The 22673-nt window shown below is 39.6% G+C and overlaps 1 protein-coding gene across 1 annotated transcript in view; it reads left to right on the plus strand.

The window, feature by feature from the left end:
• The window catches only part of DCDC1 (doublecortin domain containing 1), a 461265-nt gene extending 438930 nt beyond the window's left edge, over window positions 1-22335 (plus strand). Inside the window, 3 exon segments of the mRNA XM_079930692.1 lie at window positions 6872-7022; window positions 9520-9629; window positions 21200-22335. Of these exon segments, the coding sequence (XP_079786818.1) occupies window positions 6872-7022; window positions 9520-9629; window positions 21200-21265 (327 nt within the window). The 3' untranslated portion in view covers window positions 21266-22335.
• The last annotated feature ends 338 nt before the right edge of the window (window positions 22336-22673 follow it).

Raw genomic sequence — 22673 nt, forward strand, 5'->3', positions numbered from 1 at the left:
TCTGCATATTATTTCTTCTTTTGCTTTATTTAAAAAATGTTCTTTCTAATCTCTTTCTTTCCCTTTTTCCTTTTTCTGTTTTGATTTTGATTTTAGGGATCTGAATGAGATTCTTTGTCATCAGTTAGAAATGTATCCTTTCAGGCTCTCAGGCTGTAAAGAAAAGTTCAGGAGAATGGACTGTGTGTGTGAAACAAATAAACAACAGGAAGAGTAGGGTTCAGATTTTACTAGGGGAATCTGGCTAACAACACCAATTCCAGAGAAGCTCAGAGTTTCAGTGGTTGGTACTTTTACCAGAAGAATGAGGAACAGAACGCATTTCAAGGTGCTTCACTCTACTTTCTGTAATGAAACCCCCAGAAGGTATTTGAATCCCATCTAATGCAGGCTTTCCCTCAACTTCGTTCACTGCTGTGGCTATTCTGGGTGATTGAACCACATTCTTCCTACCCAGTCTTTGAACATGGCTGGAGCAAACTCTCATCTCCAACTGGTGTAGGCTCATCTGTCATCAGTGCACCAAGGTGACACCCTCTCTAGGGTTAGTGGCTCTTTCTTCAGGGCCATCATCTTTCTCTGATTTATGACTATCAGGGCCCCTCCTTCTATGGTCCTAAAGCATCTGTCTCCTCTCATCCCAGCAACCTCTCTCTGATTCTACAGAATCTCAAAAGCAATGTGTTCTCTCACAGCCAAGCACAGTTCTGAATGCGTGAGTGGAAGCTGAAAGAAGGAGAAACAGATTTTTTTGATTTGGAGAGGCAAGTACCTCATGTCCTCAGGGAATATGAAATAGTTCTGTGATGCCCACGTGAGCCACTCTGAGAGGACCTGGCCCATGAAAGCTCACAAAAGAGATTGTGGGTGAAGAATTATGTATAGAACATTGTTCTTTTATTATGAGTTTTTGTTATTGCAAAAATTACAAACATTTAATTTATATTACCCACTTTAAAGAAGGTACTTGAGTAAATTTGGATATATTTGAAAAACTGAGAATTAAGAATGTCATTAAAAGTCATAAGCTAACTAGATATTTTAGAACCTAATTGTACTGAAAATGCCTTTTGTTTTCAAATTTACTTTTAAAAGATTTTTGTAAACTCATTAACTAAGTCTCATGTAAATAGATCTTTGTGAACACCGAGTGAAATAGCTACAGATTTAAGTCATATTTTGTATTTGGTATATGCCGTTATTAAATTATATTTATTTTTCTGATTATAAACAGAACACAATCTCTATAGACGAGTGACATTTTAGTGGTAAAGTAGGGGAAAGTATAAGAATTATCCTTATGTAGGATCTTTTCAAACTACAGAAATTTCTCCCAGAGACATATCCGCACAATTCTAGGACAGCTCCCCACTGCTCCCAGTCCAAATAGAAACTCAGTTAATCATACTCTCTGGCTGCCTTGGAGCAGAAAAATATATAACTGCTATGGGCTGAATTGTGTGTCTCCACCTCCCACCCCCCGATTTCTTATGTTAAAGCCCTAACCCCCAATGTGATTGTATTTGGGGATAGAGCTTTTAGGAGGCAATTAAGGTTAAATGACCTTAAGGGTGGGGCCCTAACCTGATAACATTTGTGGGTTTATAAGAAGAGAAAAAGAGCGATCTCTCTCTCTTCTCCCATCATATGAGGAAGGCAGCTAGCTGTCTGTAAGCCAGGAGGAGCTCTCACCAGAAACCAAATCAAACCACAGCTTGATCTTGACTTGCCAGCCTCCAGAGCGGTGAGAAATAAATTTCCTTTGTTTAAGCCACTCAGTCAATGGTATTTGTTTTGGCAGCCCAAGCAGACTAAGATAGTGACTATTGTTATGGAAAATTTAGAAAAACTGCAAAACCATATGAAGCATACGAATCTATTGTAATCACTATGAATTTTTTGATTATTTGAATAACATTTGTTCTGTTTTCTAATTATAAAACAACATACAGCCAGTGCATTAATATTAGAAAAAGGAAAAGCACCAAGAAGGAAATGAAAATTCTATCACCCACAAATAACCACAGTTATTAAAATTTTAGTAGATATATTCCTATGGTTTCTACATGGTTATTTATATATTTGTTTGCCATTGTGATCATAGTAGATCACATGGTATATATATAATTTTGCAACCTGTGTTATTTGCCTAACAAACTGTTGTGACTTTTTGCCCATATAATTTAATATTCTTTAACAAAACATTATTTTCAATGGCATCATCATCTTCTATCAACTGGATGGATTATTACTTACTCATCCAGTTTTCTATTGTTTGCCATTTAGATTGTTTTTAATTTTTTGCTATCATAAAGCATGCTCCAGTAAACATATCTATATATAAATCTTTATTTAATTTTCTGATTATTTCCCCCAGATAAATTCCTAGAAGAATTGCTAGGTCAAATTATGTAAATGCGCTTGAGAATTTTGATAGCTATCGCCAGCTTGTTTTCTAGGACGATTTCAGGAGTCAATGCTCCCACAAGTGGTGAATGAGAGTTCCCACTTACCTGCTGTTTACATGAGTTATCAACAATGCTAATTGCCATCACTTAGAAACATGTATTTGCAGGTTGACAGGAGAGAATGTTATACCCATGCTTTAATTTATATGTCTTTAATTATTTGTAAAAGTGATTTTGACTTGCTTTGTTTTACCATTTATTAGTAATCTGTGAATTCCTGACAAATTCTTTGCTATTTTTCTGCTGGAAGTATTTTTCACACTGATATGAATCTTCTTTTTTTAAAGTAACAAGCCTACTATGTGTAACTTTGTCAGATTTATTGTAACAATGATCCAATTTGCCATTGTGTCTAGGAGATTTTTTAAGGTACAGAAATTAATATATTTTAAAAGTTTGTTCTTTGCTTTTCATGTTCCAATAGTATTTTACTATCCTTATGTCATATAAAGATTCATCTTAAGATTTTTATAATTGTGTCTTTCCCGTTTACTTTTTAAACTGTGTGAAACTTCGTTCTGGTGTAAAATTTGAGTGAAGCTATTTTGTCTGTTTTATTTATTGGCTTAAAATTATTATCTCAGCCCTACTTGCTGAATAATCTTTTTTGTTCTCCCCATTGAGCTGGAATACAAACTTTATAATATACTAAATTCTTATTAACTTCTGCTTTTAGGCTATCTAATACTTTTAGAATACTATAACTTTTTAATATATTTTAATATCTGATAGAAGTTGCCTAATGTTGTACTTTGTTTTCAGACTTTACTTGATTATCCTTGCCTGTTGATTTTTATAGATGAAGTTTGGAATTACATTTCAACACCCTAAAATCATCCTACAGGAGTTTTGACTGTAGTTATGTTAGGCTATTAATTACTTTCATAAGAATTGACACCTTTTACAATATTCAATCTTTGCAGCCAGATTGAATTCTTTGGCATTGTTTTATATACATATACATCTTTTTTTTGTCCTTCAGTAAAATTTTATAATTATTTATAAGGAAGGGCCTCACATTTTAAAATAATTGACATTCTGAGTTGGTTTGATGTTGGGATGAATTTACCCCCACTGTATTTTTTTAAATACTTTTTTTTGGTGAACAACATAAAACTACTGATGTTTTATAATTTATTTTGTGCTTGGCCACTTTACTAAGCATTCTTTTTGTTATTAATTTCTCATTCAATTTACATAAATTTTCTAAGAATGAAATCATATAAAGTTCACATGATGATGATTTTGCCTACTCCTTTAGAAGAACTGTTTCTCTTATTCTGATTTTTTGTTTTATTGCATTGATTATAATCATAAAAGTAAATATTCCTAACGATGGAAAAAAAGAAGAAACAGCATCTTTTTCCCCCATGAATAGCTAGAAAGTTTGAATGCTTTGGTTTCTCTTTTCCTTGCCCATGTCCCTTTTTGGTGATGTCTTACATTTTTACTTTATTTTTTCTCTATGGAGACTTACCTTAAAATTTTAAATTCATTTATTTTCTGACCATTTTTATAACAGCTGTATCATGTTCTAGTGGTCTTACTGCTTAATATTAGTCACTTTATATTATGACTTTTCCATGGTGATGGAATTTCATTCATTTTTTAATAATCCGAAATGTATCTGAGTGATATATTTTCTGAGTTTTTGTACACATAAGGATATCTTTTGTTTCCTGTAACCTAAGTAATAATTTAGCTGGATACTGAGTTCTTATACTGAAACATTTTCCCCTAAAAACTTCAGAGATTTTCTTTCTTTTCTTTTTTTTTTTGGTATTCATTGTTGCAGAAAACAGGTCTAAACATAACTGCATTTTCCCCCCATGTCTGAAAGTCATACTTTTTGCCCAGTTATATTTAAATACTAGTCATTTTTTTCATTAACTGTGCCTTATCCTAGGTTAGCCTATTTGATCTGAAGACATGGGTCTTTGAAACACGAACGTTTTCTTCTGTGTTTTGAATAATTGCTTAAGTTTAATTTATTCTGGATTCTTCTCCAGTAACACCAATAATGTATAGGTTTAATATCTGATGTCTTGACATTCCAAATGTTTTACATTTTTCTCATAAATTTTGTCTTATCCTTTCTCTGTATCCTATGAGATTTTCTCAACTTAGCCCTCCCTAATACTGATTTGATTTTCTACAAAATTGAGTCTGCTTTTTCCTGCTTTTAAGACGGAGTATAATTCTGCTCTTGAGTCTTTTATTTCCTTACCTCTCATTCGGCTGTCTATTCATCCCAATTTAAACCTCTGTTTCTTCTTTTACCAGCTGTGTGACCTTGGTTATGATATTAATGTCTTTGTTCTCCATTTTTCTCATCAACAAAAGGGGGATAATAATTGTTTTCACAGAAAAAATATTAGATTGTCCTTAGAAACTTTTAGAAAAGTTTCTAGCCCACAGGAATGTGCTAGTAAATTTTAACTGCTATTGTTGTTACCATCGTCATTATCACCATCATTATCTCTGCCTGCATCTCAGCAATGCTCCTTTCCTTTGAGCTGTTGTCATCTCATTTCTGTGTGTGTGTGGGAGTGTGTGTGTGTGTGTTTATGGAAGTCATATTTTACCAAATTTGGGGGGAGCACAATATAGGTACTCTCTAAAATGTATTTGTGCTCTAAATCTTTTTGTTAAATCTTCACCTTGTGTACAGATACCATTTTTATGTCGTAGAATATTTTCATAAGCCTCATATAGTTACTGATGTTAATTTTTCTATTTATATCTCCTCCTTCAAGGAGAGATCTCTTGACAGAAGACATTAGTTCTCCTTTGTTCTCCTAAATTTTGACTTGGGAGCTGTTAGGATCCACGCCTAGATCCTGAATCAGAATCAAATGGCTGCTGACTGGCTGTCATTTAGCAAGAGGTGTAGGACTGCATTTAAGTCCATTCTCCCACTGCTCTTCTCTAACTATCCCACTCTACAGATGGGAATGTATTCTGGGATAATTTCCATTACTGTTCAATTCAGTGCATTCATCTCTTGCTCACAATAGTGAGTGAAAACTTCACTCTCTGAATTGCATTATCTCACCACTTCTTTCATGTCTTCCTTCATATTACTGATTCATTTTCCAAATGCAAGATGCCATTACTTGCCCAGCTCTGCCCACTGCCACCCTGCATTGCTGTGAGTTGTAGCTCCTAATTCGATATATAAAAAGAAGTACTGCAGTCGCAGAAGTCACAGAAGTGACTGCAGTGGCCATGAGAGAGATTCTTGGGGTGATGGGAATGTTCTAAAATTGTGTTGTGGGATGGTTGCACAACTTTATCAGTTTACTACAAATCATTGATTGTTTCGTACTTGAAATTAATGAATTTTATGGCATGTAAATTAAACCTCAATAAAGCTGTTAAAAAAATTTTTTTAAAGTATAGAAGGTGAGTTGGAACACATGTGGACCTGGCTCCTTCATTTTGGGAGAGCAGGTGTTTGACCTGCATGATAGGTAAAAGCCATACAGGCAGGTGTGTGGAAACCTCTTACTTTCCTCCTGCTTGCTTGCATTGTTTTGTCTTAAAGTCTTATTCAGACTAATAGAACCACCCTTAGGGGTCTGGTGACAGGTTAGCCAATCTGTTTAGTACTCTTGACACTTCGTATCTGTACATGTGTTTTTATGAATATTTCAAGGAAAATTGAGAGAAATTGAATTAGGCCCCTAAACATAGTTTTTAAATTTACCAATTGAAAAGAAAAAGACTTTTGATCATAGAATCATAGAGTCAAAGAGGTGTTAGACCAAAAATTTGATTTTATAGTGAAAGAGACTCTTTCATAGGGAAGTTGCCTGACTTGTCTGAGTCATACAGAGGCCAGAGCCAGGTCAGTGCTTTTGTCCTTCTAGCTTCTTGCTCATTGAAAAAAAAATGAGCTATTCTAACAAGTCTAGATTCTTCAAGCCAAGGTCTTTCATATTTAGTCATTTCTTAAACAGCAAGAGGCCTCTTCTACATAGAAAAATAGAGACCTACAAGGACAAATCCACTGACAAGCACTGAAGTTCCTTACCGTTTAACACATTAGGGAACATTTGTAAGCCCTTCTTCTCATCTCCTTCTATACCTCTTCCTTTTTTTTGTTTAACTTTTTTTGGAGTTTAGTTGATTTACAAGTTGTGTTACTTTCTGCTATACAGCAAAGTGAATCAGTTATACATATGCATATATCCACTCTTTCTTTAGATTCTTTTCCATATAGGTCATTACAGAGTGTTGAGTAGAGTTCCCTGTGCTATACAGTGTACCTCTTTCTAACAATTACAAGTAAAATGAATATTTATATCATGATAATAGTTCTCTTAAAGGAGTTGATTCTTTAATATGTAATTATGGTGTGACATTCCACATCCCAGTATGTGTGTCCCTTTGTGTTTCAGCTGCTGAGTGACTGCTCCTCTCGTCTCAAACTGGCCCACCCAGCCAGAACACTGTACACCCCTGACGGAGAGCCAATTCACTCGTGGGACAACATAGAGCGAGACATGGTCATCTGTGTGTCCACAGGGCATGGCTTTAGAACCCAAAGAGGTATGGGTGACGTTTTCTTTTCCATCAAGTGTTTGAAGAATTAAAGCATTCACTTGTTTCTTCAAAGAGCTTGTTTACTGAATTTTACATCCCATCATGATGATTTTTAATAATTATCCTCCTCCACGCTTTTCTACTCCATGTTACTAAAGTTAAATTCAAGTATTTATTTGTTGGAACCTCACTTTTGACACTGTTTGCTCTAAAGAATTCAAGTTCTGTTAGTCTTGAATTTTATCCAAGGGACTTTATTTGTAGAAATTCTAAAGGGCCTCCTTTGAAGGTATTCATTCTTTAGCACGAACCCTGAGGAAAGTGAGGCTTCCTTGACTTCCCACTCTGCAAGTTATTTAAAACTTAATGTTTCATTAATAGCAAATATACAGTTTACAGATTTTTTTCTTTAGTAATAAGTAAATATATGCTTGTTTTATTATCTTGTCTATCCTTTGATTATTTTCTTTGATAAATGTTAGAAATGGAAAAGAACATACGTTTGTTATTAAACTAACTCTTGTCCTTTATCTTATTTATCCTGAGGAATTTAAAACCCTTTTCTGGAGTAGGTATACATTAGCAATGACATAATTTGCAGGATATTCTGAAGAACACTGATATCATTTTAAAGGAAATTAAAAGATTCAGAAGTGAATTACCTGGGGTCCTTAAAATAACTAATGCTAGATTATCTCTTTTAAAAGTCACCATAGGATTATTATTACTATGTTGTATATAAGGTATATAAACCAAAAACTTTTTAAAAAGTTGCAATCATATCTTTACACTTAGCCCAGAAAGGATAAAAGTATAGGAACGGAAACTAAAAAGTAGGAAGACAAGGATTTACTGGGATGCCTAGCACTGTTCTGAGGATGCCACACATATTCCCCCAGCACCATCTTACATCAAGGAAGAGGTGCCAATCTTTGTATTCTTTGTATTCTGTTGTCCCATCATTCACCAGTACCCCTCACTCCAGCTCTTGGTGATCCTCACTATGTGATTACTTAGAAGAACACACCAATGATGGGGTTCCTATCATGAATAAGTATTAGTTGACAGCTTTCTGTGTTCCTAAAGTACATAGCCTATAAAAGAAATATAAGCCAGGGTTCCTTCGCTGAGAGAGTTTTCGATCTAATTGAGTATATGAACACACTTGAAGTAATTGAATAGTAAGCAAATAAGTGGCGCAGTAGAAGGTACTTGCCCAGTCCCTTCATTATTTATGCTTAATCTTTCGTACTCTTGGGATGACTTTCTGTTACCTGGACCCCACCCTCCTGGCCTCACTGTATTCATTAGGCCTTTCTGATAAATAAAGCTAAGTATGCTTCAGGCAACCTAGCCAAAAGGGTATCCAAAACACGAAGAGATATGTAGGCTGCCTTCCCAGAAGCACGCTTGTTACCAAGAAAAACTGCAAAGAGAAAAGAGAAAACTAGAAACGCACATATTACTCTCCTTACCATTTTCCTCCTTGTTAGCTCTGTGGACCTTTGACAAGGCTATGTAGACAAACATTCATTTCTGCGTCTTCAGTTCTTTAACCACATGAATTACTATGACGTGAAAGAGTCGTTTCTTCTCCTCTGCAAATGGGTCCCCATATTACCTTAATGGTGAAAGTGTTGGTGGTTTCCCCAGTTGTCTCAGTTCTTTTCGGTGGGTGAAAATCTGATTGATAGCAGAGAGTCTAATTTAGTTGCTCTTTAGAAAGTTCTTTTATTGTATGAGCTGTCATTTTATTATTTTTCCTGAAATAATTGAGAAATAATCATTTAGTAGAAATCTAAATACTCAGAATGCTTTAAAACAAGAGAGAAATGCTACTAGCATTTATATATATTATATATACATATATATATAACATATCTATACTTGTGAAAGGACATTTAATTAATCATTCTACTCATAATTTTTCTGTGACCTACTGGCTTAACTATGTAGTAGAAAATAAGGCAGCCTGGGAATTTCAAAACTAAACACCTTATAAAAACTTATTTTATGTGCTATAATGTAAAAACATTTAGCATGTGAAAGTTAGCCATCAAAGAATCACACTGGGTCTTTGAAAAATGGATTTGTTTTGGCAAAACAAATCAGATGCTGTTAGAATAGTTTCTTTCACACAAACCCCCAACAAAATCAAAAGGGTGCTTTATGCTGTTTGTCATCAAATCTGAACACTGTTCTCAATGCTGTGTTTACCATCTTTTCAGTGGGTTCAGTTTTTAGACCACTCCTAGGTTAGCTTCCAATTCAGGCTTTATAAAAAGCTTGGAAGGAAGCCCTCTCTAGCAACTGCCATTCTGTAGAAATCCAAAGGATGTTAACACATATCTGATGTGATAAGCAAGTCAAGTGTGTAATGAGAGAGGCCGACGTGGGAGTCGAGGATTTCTGAAGGATCTTCAAGATTTTCATCATCCTGAACTTTTAATTATTTTCTATAAATACATTGACTTGTCTCTCAAAATAATATTTTTTTTAACAGAGTTAAAGCAACTGGTGGAGGTCAGAGCAAATTATGCCCGAATCCGAAGGCAGCAGGGTCCTCAAGCCACAGACGCTGTGTTGTCACCATCCACAAAGCTTCAATCTCTGGTACCTCTACACAGTGAATTCCTGTCAGACCCATCATAGTTTGTGCTGTGTTTCGCTGGGGTAGCCTGTGCGGACCTACTCATATGCTTGCCAGGATGTTATATGATGATTAGTCATTGTTTTCATAATTCCATGCAGTCTCTTTTAAAAGTTATACCCTCTACCTTTTACACAGGGTGGCATTTGGTGCCTCAAATCTGTCTTAGAAAGACAACAGAACTAGACAAAGCAATGTCAGTAAAATAACTATCTTAGGTGTATTTTCTTCCAGGAAAAGAAAAAGGAAAATACTAGCTATTATTGAAAAATAATTTAGTGGGGTCAAGTAGTGTATATTATTATATATACTTTTAAAATTATATAATATATATATTTATATAATATATATAATTTGATAATAAATAGACTCTGACAATTTGAGTGTACATATATAGTTTATACTTAAATTTAGTGGGGTCAAGTAGTATATATGTTCTATATATAAATAACTTTGTATTATTTACTTTATATCTATATGAGTTATATATACATATATAATTTGACAATAAAAAAGACTCTTTGACTACCTAATACTAAATTTGACCCAAACTGACAGTTTTCTGGCTCAGCCACTATATTTTTCAAACTTGCATGTTAAAATCCTACATTTACTAAATGGAATGGCTGGTGGCCACCAAACACCACATGAATTGATCTTTCCTCCTCCCACTTTCCTTCAGTTTGGCTTGTGGTTACAGCACAGGACTCCTGATGGGGCACAGCTAGATGTTGTTCACAAGAGTGAAGCTGGATAATTCCTGACATAAGCTCAGTAACCAAAAGTCGTAGACTGTGTCCTCAATACAGAAACTTAGGGAAAGGATATATGCACTACTTGTAAGAAAAGTTATGTAAGGATTTTTCTTAGGGGGCCAAGGGAGATCCTTAGTAATCTTAAGTATCAATCTTACAGGGAAAGAAGAACTTACCTTTTAATTTCTTTCTGTGATGAAGAAAGAATTTTTTTTTTTTTAATAACAGTGACAAATCAGAGTTTGGCTTCTGGTTCTGGTGAAAATTTTCCAGAGAAATGCTCTTCTCTCTCTGTCTCTGAGAGCCATTCACACCTCTGTCTGAATATAAATTGCAGCCTGGCTAGGTGTGTACAGAATGGCTCAGCTGGGCTCACTCTTCCATCTACCACTTTAATGTGATGTAGGAAGGCAGTAGATCATTTCTACTGAAGGGGGCTCTTGGTAATCGCTGCAAAAGGCCTAGTATTTACTCCCAGTCTGCAAATCAGTAAGGCTGCATGAATAAATTCCTGCTGCTTCCCACACCACTAAAAGCGGAGACCATTGAGGCAAAATTTCACATTACATACACAACAATTTGCCCTTTCGCAGACATCTTCTCTATGTGTTGTGCACTGTTAGAGATGTGAAGTCATTCCACAACACCTCTGTGATACGTATGAGAGAAAAATTGCACGTGTCCCCACCTTGCTTTTCCTTTTGTTTTACGAGAAGTGTTAAGGAACATGCCCCGGTCAGAAAGTGGGCCAGTAAGATTCTTACCTGTTGGGCCTCTTCTTACAATAACTGGATTACAATCCCCAGAGACGCGGAACTTGTTATTTCTTTTCAAAATTCCTTGAAAACAAAGGCATTTCTCTAGGTGCAAAAGTACCTATCATTCTGCTGCCAAAGAAAAGTTGATTTGCTATGAAAATGGCATAATTTCACCATAGATCAAATGTGCAGATTCTTGTGAAGTCTTCACTGTTGCGTGTGAACACGCCTGAAGTGAAAATTGGTAATATCACACAACATTGTATCAAGCACCAGGAGACGTAAGGCAAAACTCTTAACTGAACTTTTCTATTACTAGTAAATGGGATTTTAGATGTAATATAACAGTCATCAACACATCACATTTTACCAGCAAGGCAGCGGCACTTACTTTGTCGACGACGGCTTGCTGGGGATATCTTGGCGGTTCATAGCCACTTTTAACTTAAGACTAAGAACAGCCCTGCTCTTTCCTTATTATTGACCTTCCTCTGTGGTTGGCTGGAAGGTGGACTGGGGAGCAGTTACTCCACCTTCAGCAAGGACTATAGGATAAGACTGTTGGCAATTCTGTTCAGCCCTCCAAGGATTTTCATAAACCCAGTAATTTCCTTTGGGGATATGTTTATCAAATTTGAATCAGCCTCATATATATAAGTCACATTTCAATATTTTTCTATCAACTGGAAATCATTTATTATTAAATACTAAAGCAACCATCGTCAAGTCCATGGCCTTCTCCAGAAATTTATTTCCTGCTGGTTCACAAACACCCTTAAGTTGATCCAGATGTTAATCAACAGTGTACCAGCATTTGTGATTGTCCTCAGGAGAAAGGAGTTTCTGGATGTTTCTGCCCCACCTCTAGCTTTTGTTGCCTGATTAAGTGTTGGGATGAAGTTGCATGTTTCTAAGCAAACTGACAAACTGTCAAACTGTCTGAAAGTCTGACAAGCATTTTGAGATTATGACAGCATTTATACATAAGAAGCACTTTATCTGGGTGCTTATGTCAGGTTTATAAAACAGGACACATTAGAAATGATTCAAAATCCAAATGCAGCTTTGTGGCGTGATAACCCTGAATTTCCATTTTGTTCTTGATTGTTCATAATGACTAAATATTTTTTTCTGGATCAAGAAAACAAACAAGCCAGCAAATAATAACAGAAAGGTAGAGATAAATTTGTTCTCTTTTGCAAGAGAATCACTTAGAAGTTGTGGCCACTGGCTGTTGCAGCATTTGTGAGCCAACCTTTACTAATAGCCCAGGTGCGCTGCTGAGCGTTGTTGAGATCTGTGATTCACCAAGACAGCAGTGCTTTTTCTGACATCATTTGGAAGGGAGCGATCAGAATCCACAGGGCTGTGTTATTCTGGATTGTCGTAAAATGAGATGCAAACGTCCTCAGGTAAATGGAATTTGGACCCAGTGGTGATCCTCAGTTGCTTTTATTAAATCAGTTACCTCCTGCCTCTGAAAAGATCTCAACCCCTCCTAAGGCTAGGTTAAGCAGAAAGAAAGAGCAGCAGTTTTTTGTTCTTAACACAAGCTAGAATTCTAAGTAAAAGGCATGGTTTCGGGCTGCTTGGCCATAAGCAAATGCAAAGCAGGATCAACAAAGACCACTCAGGCGAGCGCTGATGAAAGTAAATGGACCAACCCGAGTAACGGCAGACATTCAGTGGGTGCCTGCTGCCAGCTGTAGCATTTCCTAATTCTGCAAGTCTGTAATACGAAACTGCTATCAGTAGGCTGCCACCCTGTGCCATATGTGCAAATAGAAATATATGAGGGGAGAGGAAGTGCTTATGCCCATGGTGCAACTGGGTTGGGGGAGGGAGGAAGAAGGAGACAGGAAATTATATTTATATGGCAAGTACAGTGGTGATTCTGAATTGGATGTGCTATCATTCATTGTCTGCTGTATTCCTGTGCTGGTTTAGGGGTAGATAGAGCGTTCAGTCAACTGCTGGATCCATTAGGTCCTGACTTATCATTTCTAGAAGTTTTGAACTTGGGGTTTTAACTCCAGGTGCGGTTGCCCAAGAATGTCAGTTCTGGCAGACCAGCTAAGACAGTTGGGGGGGGGGGGGTGGTGAATGTCTAGATGCCACCACCAGCAGCTCTCCTTAAATGGCCCTGCAAACTGTGCTGGACAGGAACGGAGGAGAGGAGGGCACCTCCCACAACTGCTAGGGTTAGTGCCCCCAAAGCACAAGATTTGATTCTGTCTTCATTTCCACCACCCTCTTTCCTTTTCCTTCTGTTCTTCTCTCTCCTTGCCTTTTGGTCGTAGCTCCTCTGTCTTCCTTGCTTTTTGTCTTCGAAGGGCCTTTAAATTCTGTCTTTCATTTTAAAAGCTGTCCTCCCTGGAGCAGTCTGTGGATAGGCAAGGGATGATTTCCTAATATGATTCTCAAAGTTTCCTGTGCACAGGAGTCACCGGGGAGCTTGATAAAATACCGAGTCCCAGGCTTAATGGCAGAGATTCTTCTTCTGTACACCTGAGGTGGGGCAGGGAGCGTGCAGGAACAGGCCCCAGCCACGGAGGGTGGTAGCTGACCACACGCTGGGGAACTCAGCTGAGGTTCTGTTCCTGTGAGCTGGGTGTGGCTCAAGCGCTACCTACCAGTTCTAAGAGCACTGTGGTCCCTTTTACCTTTGTGTTAAGGGCTACGAAAGCAGGGAAGCACTTGCTGCCTATCTGAGGGCTTGAGTCTAAATGACCTCATGTTTTCTCCTCACTATTTCCTTGAGAAAGAATGGAAATGTTCTTGAGTAGGGACTGACCACCCAGAGATTGTAACCAGGACACTGGAAGCAAAACTAGGAAGTTTGAGGTGCTGAAGCTTCCCATGTTAATTACGCTGGCTTCAGTGCTGATAAAATCTTGCTATTTTAAAGGTCACAGGAATAATGTCAGGGCTATGGTACATACATCAAGGAGCAGAGTCATTTTGAGGGGGAGGAAATAGCCAGCTTCCTGGAGTTTTCTCATGCCTTTTTGTATGTACCAAGAGAGAGAGGGTTTTGGAACAGGGACAGGGGTCTTTTTTGTGAAGTAACCCTTTCTCCAGTGAAGGAGCTGCTTGCTAGGGGGAAGGCTGAGCCTCTCTGTTCCACGTAGGCTCTAAGTCTAGTTGATACAGAAGCCTGAGCCACCCGCATCCCTGGCAGGCTCATCTAAGAGTGTGAAATTCCACAGGATATTATTTCGGTTCACTAACAAGTGCTCTCAGAAAAATTAATGTTCAAGGTAGTTCTCTCGTCCCATAAATGAAATCCATATAGGTTGGGAGACAGCCACGTTCCTTAGAAGACAGAAACTGTAAAGAAAATTAGCTTTTCAAAGAAGTAATTCCTATGTATGCATCTCCAGGCACTTACTGTTCTGGGTACCGGGCCTGCAAAGGGGAATGCAGTAGATGTGTGGCTACTTGGAGAGTACAGAGGCCGGAATGTTGGGGTAACAGGCATGAAGTAAGGTGGGAGAGGTGGCCACCAGCCAGACTGGAGGGCCTTGTAGGTCATGCTGAGGCGTCTGGGTTTTTCTTTTTAATTTTTTTTTTTTTTTTTTTTTTTTTTTTTGCGGTACGTGGGCCTCTCACTGTTGTGGCGTCTCCCGTTGCGGAGCACAGGCTCTGGACGCGCAGGCTCCGCGGCACGTGGGATCTTCCCGGACCGGGGCACGAACCCGTGTCCCCTGCATCGGCAGGCGGGTTCTCAACCACTGCGCCACCAGGGAAGCCCTGGATTTTTCTTTTTTAAGTGGAGTGAGAAGTGGTTAAAGGGAACTAATATGAAAGCTGGACTAGACATCGTATATTAAGCTTGTTCAGGCTTCAAGTTACAGAGATACACTCGACTTACCTCCGGAGGTGGAGGTTTGTTAGGAGGGTTAACAAAGAAGGGGGAAAGCAAAGGAGAGCCCAGCACACAGGCTTCACAGTGGTCTCTGTTCCAGACGCACAGCCTGACTGTCCAAATGATCACCCAGTAGTCTGCCCTTCCTGCTCTTGACTTCCCTGTTTCTCTGTGCTTCTTGCTTCTGTGAATTTCCTACTTTTTCATGAGCTCTCCTGCTTTAGGCTAAAATGCTGACTTGCCTTCTCATGGCTTCTGCTGCTCCATGGCTTCTGTTTGCTGCCTTCCCTTTGTATTTCTTTTGGCTCTAGGGCCACTCTACCATCTGAATTACTTTTCTTTCTGTCTTCTGATGGAAGACTGAATGGCCGCAGGCCAGCCAATAGCTGCCTTTTACTCATCCCTTTACATTAGGATGTCAGGGATCACATGATACAAAGTACAGCTTGCCTGTGTAGGCAACGTTGGTGTGGGTTGTTCCTTCCTTAGGAAGCTGTGGATCTGGCTGGCATTAGGGGCTCCATGGCATTTTCAGTATAAACCCATAATTCTGGTGTTGGTATGATTATTTTCTCCCTTCACCACTGAGGGATGACATTAGCAATGGAATCAGCTAGCCTATCTCTAGTCCTCTTCGGTCAGTAAGAGGCTTGTCCTTGGGTGTATCCTCCAAACTCACTTTAATGGAGTAACCTTGGTGGTCCTTGCTATATGAGCAGCATGACCTTGAGGACGCAATCTGTTACAATATCAGGACTTTGGTTACAATATCAGGATGGATACCAGTTGGACTCTTAAGTTACACTTCCGAATACAAGTAAGTCTGTCTGAGGAAGTGGATCTTGCAGAGACATCCTGGCAAAACTGAAGACACTCTGGCATCCAGGGAATTTTTCCAAATCAATTCAGAATGTCAAACCGTTTTTATCAGACTTTCCCTTGCCTCTTGTTTAATGCAGTCATTTTGATAGGCTGAATTCCATTGTGGATTTTGATTTTTGTTACCATCTCTCTCTCTCCCAGCACTCTGCGAGGCCAGCCTGCCTACCAACTTTCCCAATGTTGAAACGTGTGTTCTACTCTTTGGACTTGACCATCATCAACTGTGTTTGAACTTTCAATCCTTGTTATGTTCCAGGACACCCAAGGAGTAGTATTCTCTGTTACATAATGTCCAGTTCCCATGAAAAAGTTGATGTGGGCCACAACGATGTATTGAACTAAAGCTGTTTAGTGTTTAAGAGGCTTCCTAGGGAGGAGTTCTCAACAGCAGTGGGGGCAAAGTGCAGCAACAGCACAAGACAGCATGAGGAGCACTCTGCACCCCTATCCTCCGGCTCATTCAGGAAATGACAACAAAAGACGTTGGGGCTTCCCTGGTGGTGCAGTGGTTGAGAGTCCGCCTGCCGATGCAGGGGACACAGGTTCATGCCCCGGTCCGGGAAGATCCCACATGCCGCGGAGCAGCTGGGCCCGTGAGCCATGGCCGCTGAGCCTGCACGTCCAGAGCCTGTGCTCCACAACGGGAGAGGCCACAGCAGTGAGAGGCCCATGTACCGCAAAAAAAAAAAAAAAAAAAAAAAAAAAAAGCCACTTTTCATTTCAGCAGCTTACAACAGTAATTATGGAAAAAAATGCGATTTATTTGTGGGATTTTTAAGTACTTCAAAGGTGTTTATTTACACTCTTACTTCAGGCCACTGTCATTGCTCCTGCGGATAATACTGACGGTTTTCTAACTAGTCATGGTGCACCCCCAGCCTCACTCCTCTCCAATTCTTTATCCAAGTAGTAGCCAGAATGATCTTTCTAGAATGAAAATCAAATCGTGTTACTCTCTTGCTTAAAAACCTTCAGTGGCCCCTGACTGTCATCTAAATGAAGGACACACTCCTCCCCGTGGTACCCCACACCCTTGGGAAGACTGTGCTCCCCTCGCCCTGCAGTCTCGGTTTTCTCACCCCTTTGCTCCCAGAGATCTGCACTCCACTTGTCCTGAAAGTTCCCTAAATTCCCCCAAATCGTGTGTTCTCTCGAACTTCCTTACCTTTGCACATTCTCCTCCTACAGCTTTCTGGGGGATTGTCCCTGACCCCTCCCCAAACCAACTCTGTTGGGAACTGCCTTCCATATGCTTCCCCCGCTGCCCCCTTTGCTTATCTTAACTGTAGAACTTACCACTGTTGACATATTCTTTCTCCCACTGATCTGTAAACTCCTTGAAAGTAAGGCCAGGCTTTTTCACACCTGTATTTCCAGTGCCTGAATATTCCTTACTGTGTAGTAGGCATTAATGGATATTTGTTGAATGAATGTAAGTTTTGGAGTAACTAGTTGGCTAAAAAAGGTACCTGCTTTTTAATATAAGCATTGAATCAGAGTTTGATTTTCTTGTAGAACTTTCTTCTCCTCACATGCACTGTTATGGACTGAATATGTGTCCCCAGCAAATTTGTATGTTGAAACCCTCTGCCCCAATGTGATGGTATTAGGAGGTGGGGTCTTTGGGGGGTGATTAGAAATAGATGAGATCCTAAGGATGGAGCCCTCAGGAATGGAATTAGTGCCCTTATAAGAGTCATGAGAGAGCTTCCTTCTTTCCTCTGCTCTCTGCCGTGAGAGGATACAATGAGAAGTCCCCAGTCTGCAGCACAGAAGACGGCTCTTACCAGAACTGGACCACAGTGGCACTCTGATCTCAGACTTCCAGGATGCAGACCTGTGAGAAATAAATTTCTGTTGTTTATAAGCCTATGGTACTTTGCTACAGCAATCTGAGTGAAGACACACATTGTCACATCAACCCATAGAATATCACATAACCTTCTTATAAAACGAGTCTTGTACTTGACGAGACAGTATAGACTGATTATGTTTCCTTTATCAGAAGGCAAACCAAAGCAATGTTGGTTATGATCCCTTCTTTGCCCATTGTAACTTTCAAAACACTCCTAAGGCTTGATAGAGTGGAAAACACTGTTCTCCCATCAGTGCCCAGATGGACCCTTAACTGGTTGCCTGACTGCTGCAGGCAGCCTGGCTTGGAAGAGAAGACGTGTCACCCCCTTGCACAAGTGTGATGATTTGTGGCTGAGAAGGGAGAGCCTGCTCTCTGAACCACATGCCCCCTGGTGCAGGCAGGCTAAGGAAAGATGAATGGCATTATAAGACAGACATCTGAATGTTTCATATTAAATTAGTCCCACAGAGCGCCCAGAATTCTCATTCCATAAATCACAAAGTAAACTCACTCCCAGGTTAGACTGTTGTGACTTTGGCCTGTGGTGTCATAGATAATCTGAGAATAGTTAAACATTTGTCTGAAATAGTAATAATTTTCAACATATTTACTCAGTGGCAGAGAGGTGACCCAGACTGATCCCTGTTGCCAGAAACAGCATGTAAATGGGAGTCAGCCAATTCAGGAGATTTCCAAACAAGAGTCACTGCTCTTCGGCCCCTCTGCCTGCTCTGAAACTGCCATGAGCTCCTCCAGGAGCCGTGAGGTGCTGGGCGCTAAGCTGAGCAAGCATCACCCCCGCCAGAGAGCAGGTATGAAAGAGCACTCACCGATGCCCCCACCCCTTTTCCTGAATATGTGGCAGTCCCAGCACCATTTTGAAGCCCACTTTCACCTTAACTTGGTCTAAGCATCATAGAGCTAGGAAGGACCTTAATTTCACTAAAGCCGCATTGCTCTTCAGGCCAAGGTTTATTCTGAGAATATTTTACATATCTTTGGATCTATTTTGGTTCTTCCATTTCTGGGCTGACTTTGTGACTACTGGGGGCACAATAAAATTGGAGGAACATTAGCCTGTGGTTCATAAGACCATTTAACTAGATGTCAACTGGCTGAGGACCCATTTGAGCTGCTGCTTCCTCTTCTTAAAAATAAGGAAAGTAGACTCTTCCATCTCTAAAGTCCCACCCAACTTTAAAGGTCTGATTCTGATTCAGTAGCGAGATGCAATTGGGCAACAAGAGTTGTGACAGCCAGAATTCCGGGAGCCTATCCTGCTGCTTGGTAGAGCCTTTCTATAGGTGTTTACTAGGACCTGCATGCAGATCGTCTTCAGCCTCAGAATTCCAATCCAAATTTCACCAGGGTGACAGAGGGAGGCCAGGACACAGCTTAGGGATGGCCAAGGACTGGAAGTGGTTCCTCCTATGGAAAGATCTCTGGACTTGGTGTCAAAGGCCTAAGTGGTGTCTTGCCTTCTGCACTGTTGGGCAAGTCCATTGGTATAAGGATCAAATAAGATCAATTATAAACGTGGACAGAGAAGGGCACTAACGCTGTCAGAGTGTGTACACATGCCAGGCACCCTGTTGGACTTTTACACTGTTGTTGTCTTGACCACCCTTGGAAATAGATGGGTTTTTCCTACTTCTCCTTTTACTTTTTAAAAATGGGAGGGGGGGCTTCTCTGGTGGCACAGTGGTTGAAAATCTGCCTGCAGATGCAGGGGACAGGGGTTCGAGCCCTGGTCTGGGAAGATCCCACATGCCGCGGCGCAACTAGGCCCGTGAGCCACAACTACTGAGCCTGCGCGTCTGGAGCCTGTGCTCTGCAACAAGAGAGGCCACGATAGTGAGAGGCCCGTGCACCACGATGAAGAGTGGCCCCCGCTTGCCGCAACTGGAGAAAACCCTCACGCAGAAACGAAGACCCAACACAGCCAAAAATAAATAAATAATAAATTTTTAAAAAAGAAATGGGGAAGTTGAGTTTCTGAGAGGTGAAACATCTTGCCAAAGCCATCAGCTGATAAGTGGCAGAGCTGATATTTGTACCCAGATCTGTCTAACCTCAAAGCCTGTAGAAATTTCAGGTATGGTTATCGGCAATTCTAAAACTGAATGGGATGCCTTCATTGGATGCCTTCAAGGAATAATTTTATGGTTTACTCACTGCCTGCTTGGAAAATTTCTCTGATGACAGCTGAGTTAGGCAAAGTGAGCTACATTTGGATGCCCAGCCCAAGGTGGTGGGTGGGAGAGCACCGCCACATGCGTCAGAGAGGAGCCTCACTGGCTCATCAGGACATAGCAAGCAACTAGGGGGTCTCACTTCTCTACCTGAATGGCTGTATTCATCCATGTATTAGTTGTTAGGCCTAGTACCATAGGCTGGGTGGCTTAAACAACCGAAATTTGTTTTCTCACAGTTCTGGAGGCAGAATTCCAAGATCAAAATGCCAGGAGGACAGGTTCCTTCTAAAGGGTGTGAGGGAAGAGTTTGTCCCATGCCTCTGCCCTAGCTTCTGGTGGTTTGTAGACAATCTAGCATTCCTTGTCTTGTTGAATCATCACCCCAATCTCTGCCTCATCTTCATGGGGGACATTCTCCCCATGTACCTGTCTGTGTCCAAATTTTCTAGTCATTTTGGATTAGGGGACAACCCACTCTAGTATGACCTCATCTTAACTAATTACATCTGCAACGACCCTATTTCCAAATAAGAGCACATTCTAAGATGCTGGGGGTTAGGACTTTGACATGTGAATTTTTGTTGGGGGGAACACAGTTCAACCCATAACAATCAGTAATGAAAGTCTGAACCCTCACTCACACAAGCACTTGATCTGAGCACAAGTGCTCTACCATTAAAGATCGCAACATTCTCTCGTGATGGCATGTCTCTCTCCCTTTTATGTCTTTCTTGTTTCTTACCAACACTGAAGTCTGATATTAATGGAAAAACCATGAATAAGAAAACTATTATCCTATGAGGTAAAGTGCACTCAACTGTCAAAGGAAGACTTATCGATCAATTTCAGTTAAACCTTGCTTGTCTGACACTTTGCAGCTAAGGAATGTGTTTTTATTGCCTGGACAGATAGTTCAGATTTCCGGTCAGTCTTAGTAAAGACCCCTTTTATAACACTGATAAAATTTTATCACAGAGCTATGAAAACAAAATTAGATTTCATAACTCACATCAGGCCTTGAAGGAGATGCCTTTATAAATTTTACAAACCTTATCAAGTTTTAATGCACCTATTCTGATAAACATTTTTAAAATAGCAACTTCTACTGAACTTCATATGTATGTATGTATGTGTATAAGAAACTGTATATATGTGTGTGTATGATATATTTATTTCCCCTCTCTCTCTTTCTCTTTCTCTCTCTCTCTCCCATACAGGAAAGAAAACTTTCTTCACCTATTTGGAAACATGACTGTGACAGAAAGTCCAATTTAGATTGCTGAAGACTGAACTTAGGAAAATACGAAAGAAATCTGTGTAGATTATTTAAAACTTTAGTCCTAGAATTCGTCCTTCAAAATAACTGGAGTTTTCATGGGCAGATTTTGAAGAATTAGCAACACTGATAGATTATCTGTAAATTCATAATAAGACATATTACAATCAAGGGCAGCATTAGCCACAGGGATTTTGTATTCTAGTGAAAACCTACATACATTCTCTATTTTTCCATTCTATAGCATGACCTGTTGGGAAAAAAATTGCATAGGTATTGAGCACATGTTCTGTCTCCCCAGCTAGATAGTAATTGCTTAGAGGGCAGAGACCCTTATTTTTATTTACTCGGGACATTATCACTCAGTGATAATGCCCAGCAGTCCCACTGCCAGAGCAACGTGACGGGAAGACAAGGTTCAGCCGTCTTCCACTGTTGTGCTGAACCACAAACCAAAATTACAGCAGTTCAATGGGAATAGAGGGTCTGCTTTCTAGAATTTTATTTCAGCCAGCTGTTCAGGAACTACCGTCCTCAGAGTCAAATTAACTCGAGTTGTAGCTGGATAGTCCTTTCTGCTTTTCAGAGGCAAGAAACACTTCTCAAAATTGGGCAAATGGAGTCAATGTCATGGTGTAAACTCGGCATCACACATTCTTAAAATCTATCAATGATGATTGTATATTTTGTTCTCAAATGCCGAGTCTGAAGAAACATCCAGAAATTATGTGAAATTACTTATGAATGTATTGACAACACTCAAAGCCTCAATAGACTATTGTAAAGGAATTCTCATACTGTTTTGTTTCATATACTCCTTTGAAAATCTTCTGAAAAGCCATAAACTTACAAAATGACATACAAAAAATATTTTTCTCATACCATTTCATGGGGTTCACAGGCCTACCTGAAAAACATTAGTGAACTTCCAGACAAAGAACTCTTGATATAAGAGAAGATACTTCTGATTTCCATAATCTTTAAGGTTTGGGAGGACATAGGAGCCATACCTCTCAAAGGAAGATTTCAAAATGTCAGCGGATGCAGATTCTGACTTCCACTGTGGTAACGTTATCTACAAAAACAATAAACCATCATCATCTTTGAGTGTGATTTTTGCATCTGTGGATCTTAAGTGGGAAGAGATAAGGAAATAAAAACTTCTTCATAGAGTGTTGTTAATTTTGGGCATTCCTTGGAGAAAACACTTATTACCTGGAAGAAAAAAGCTAATTAAGTCGACATCTCTTACAATCACAAAGCCATTTTTACTTGCTACTCTTTCAGACAGAAGGGAATACTTGCTGTTTCCCTTTTGTCTGTCAGGAGAATAATAGGGAACACTGACAACCCTGGTAGTTGGGAGCTGAAACTCAGCAGAAGAGAGGCCGCAGGTGTCCAGAACCTGCCCGGAA

Source organism: Stenella coeruleoalba (genome assembly GCF_951394435.1).
Source record: "Stenella coeruleoalba genome assembly, chromosome: 8".
NCBI classification, from domain to species: domain Eukaryota; kingdom Metazoa; phylum Chordata; class Mammalia; order Artiodactyla; family Delphinidae; genus Stenella; species Stenella coeruleoalba.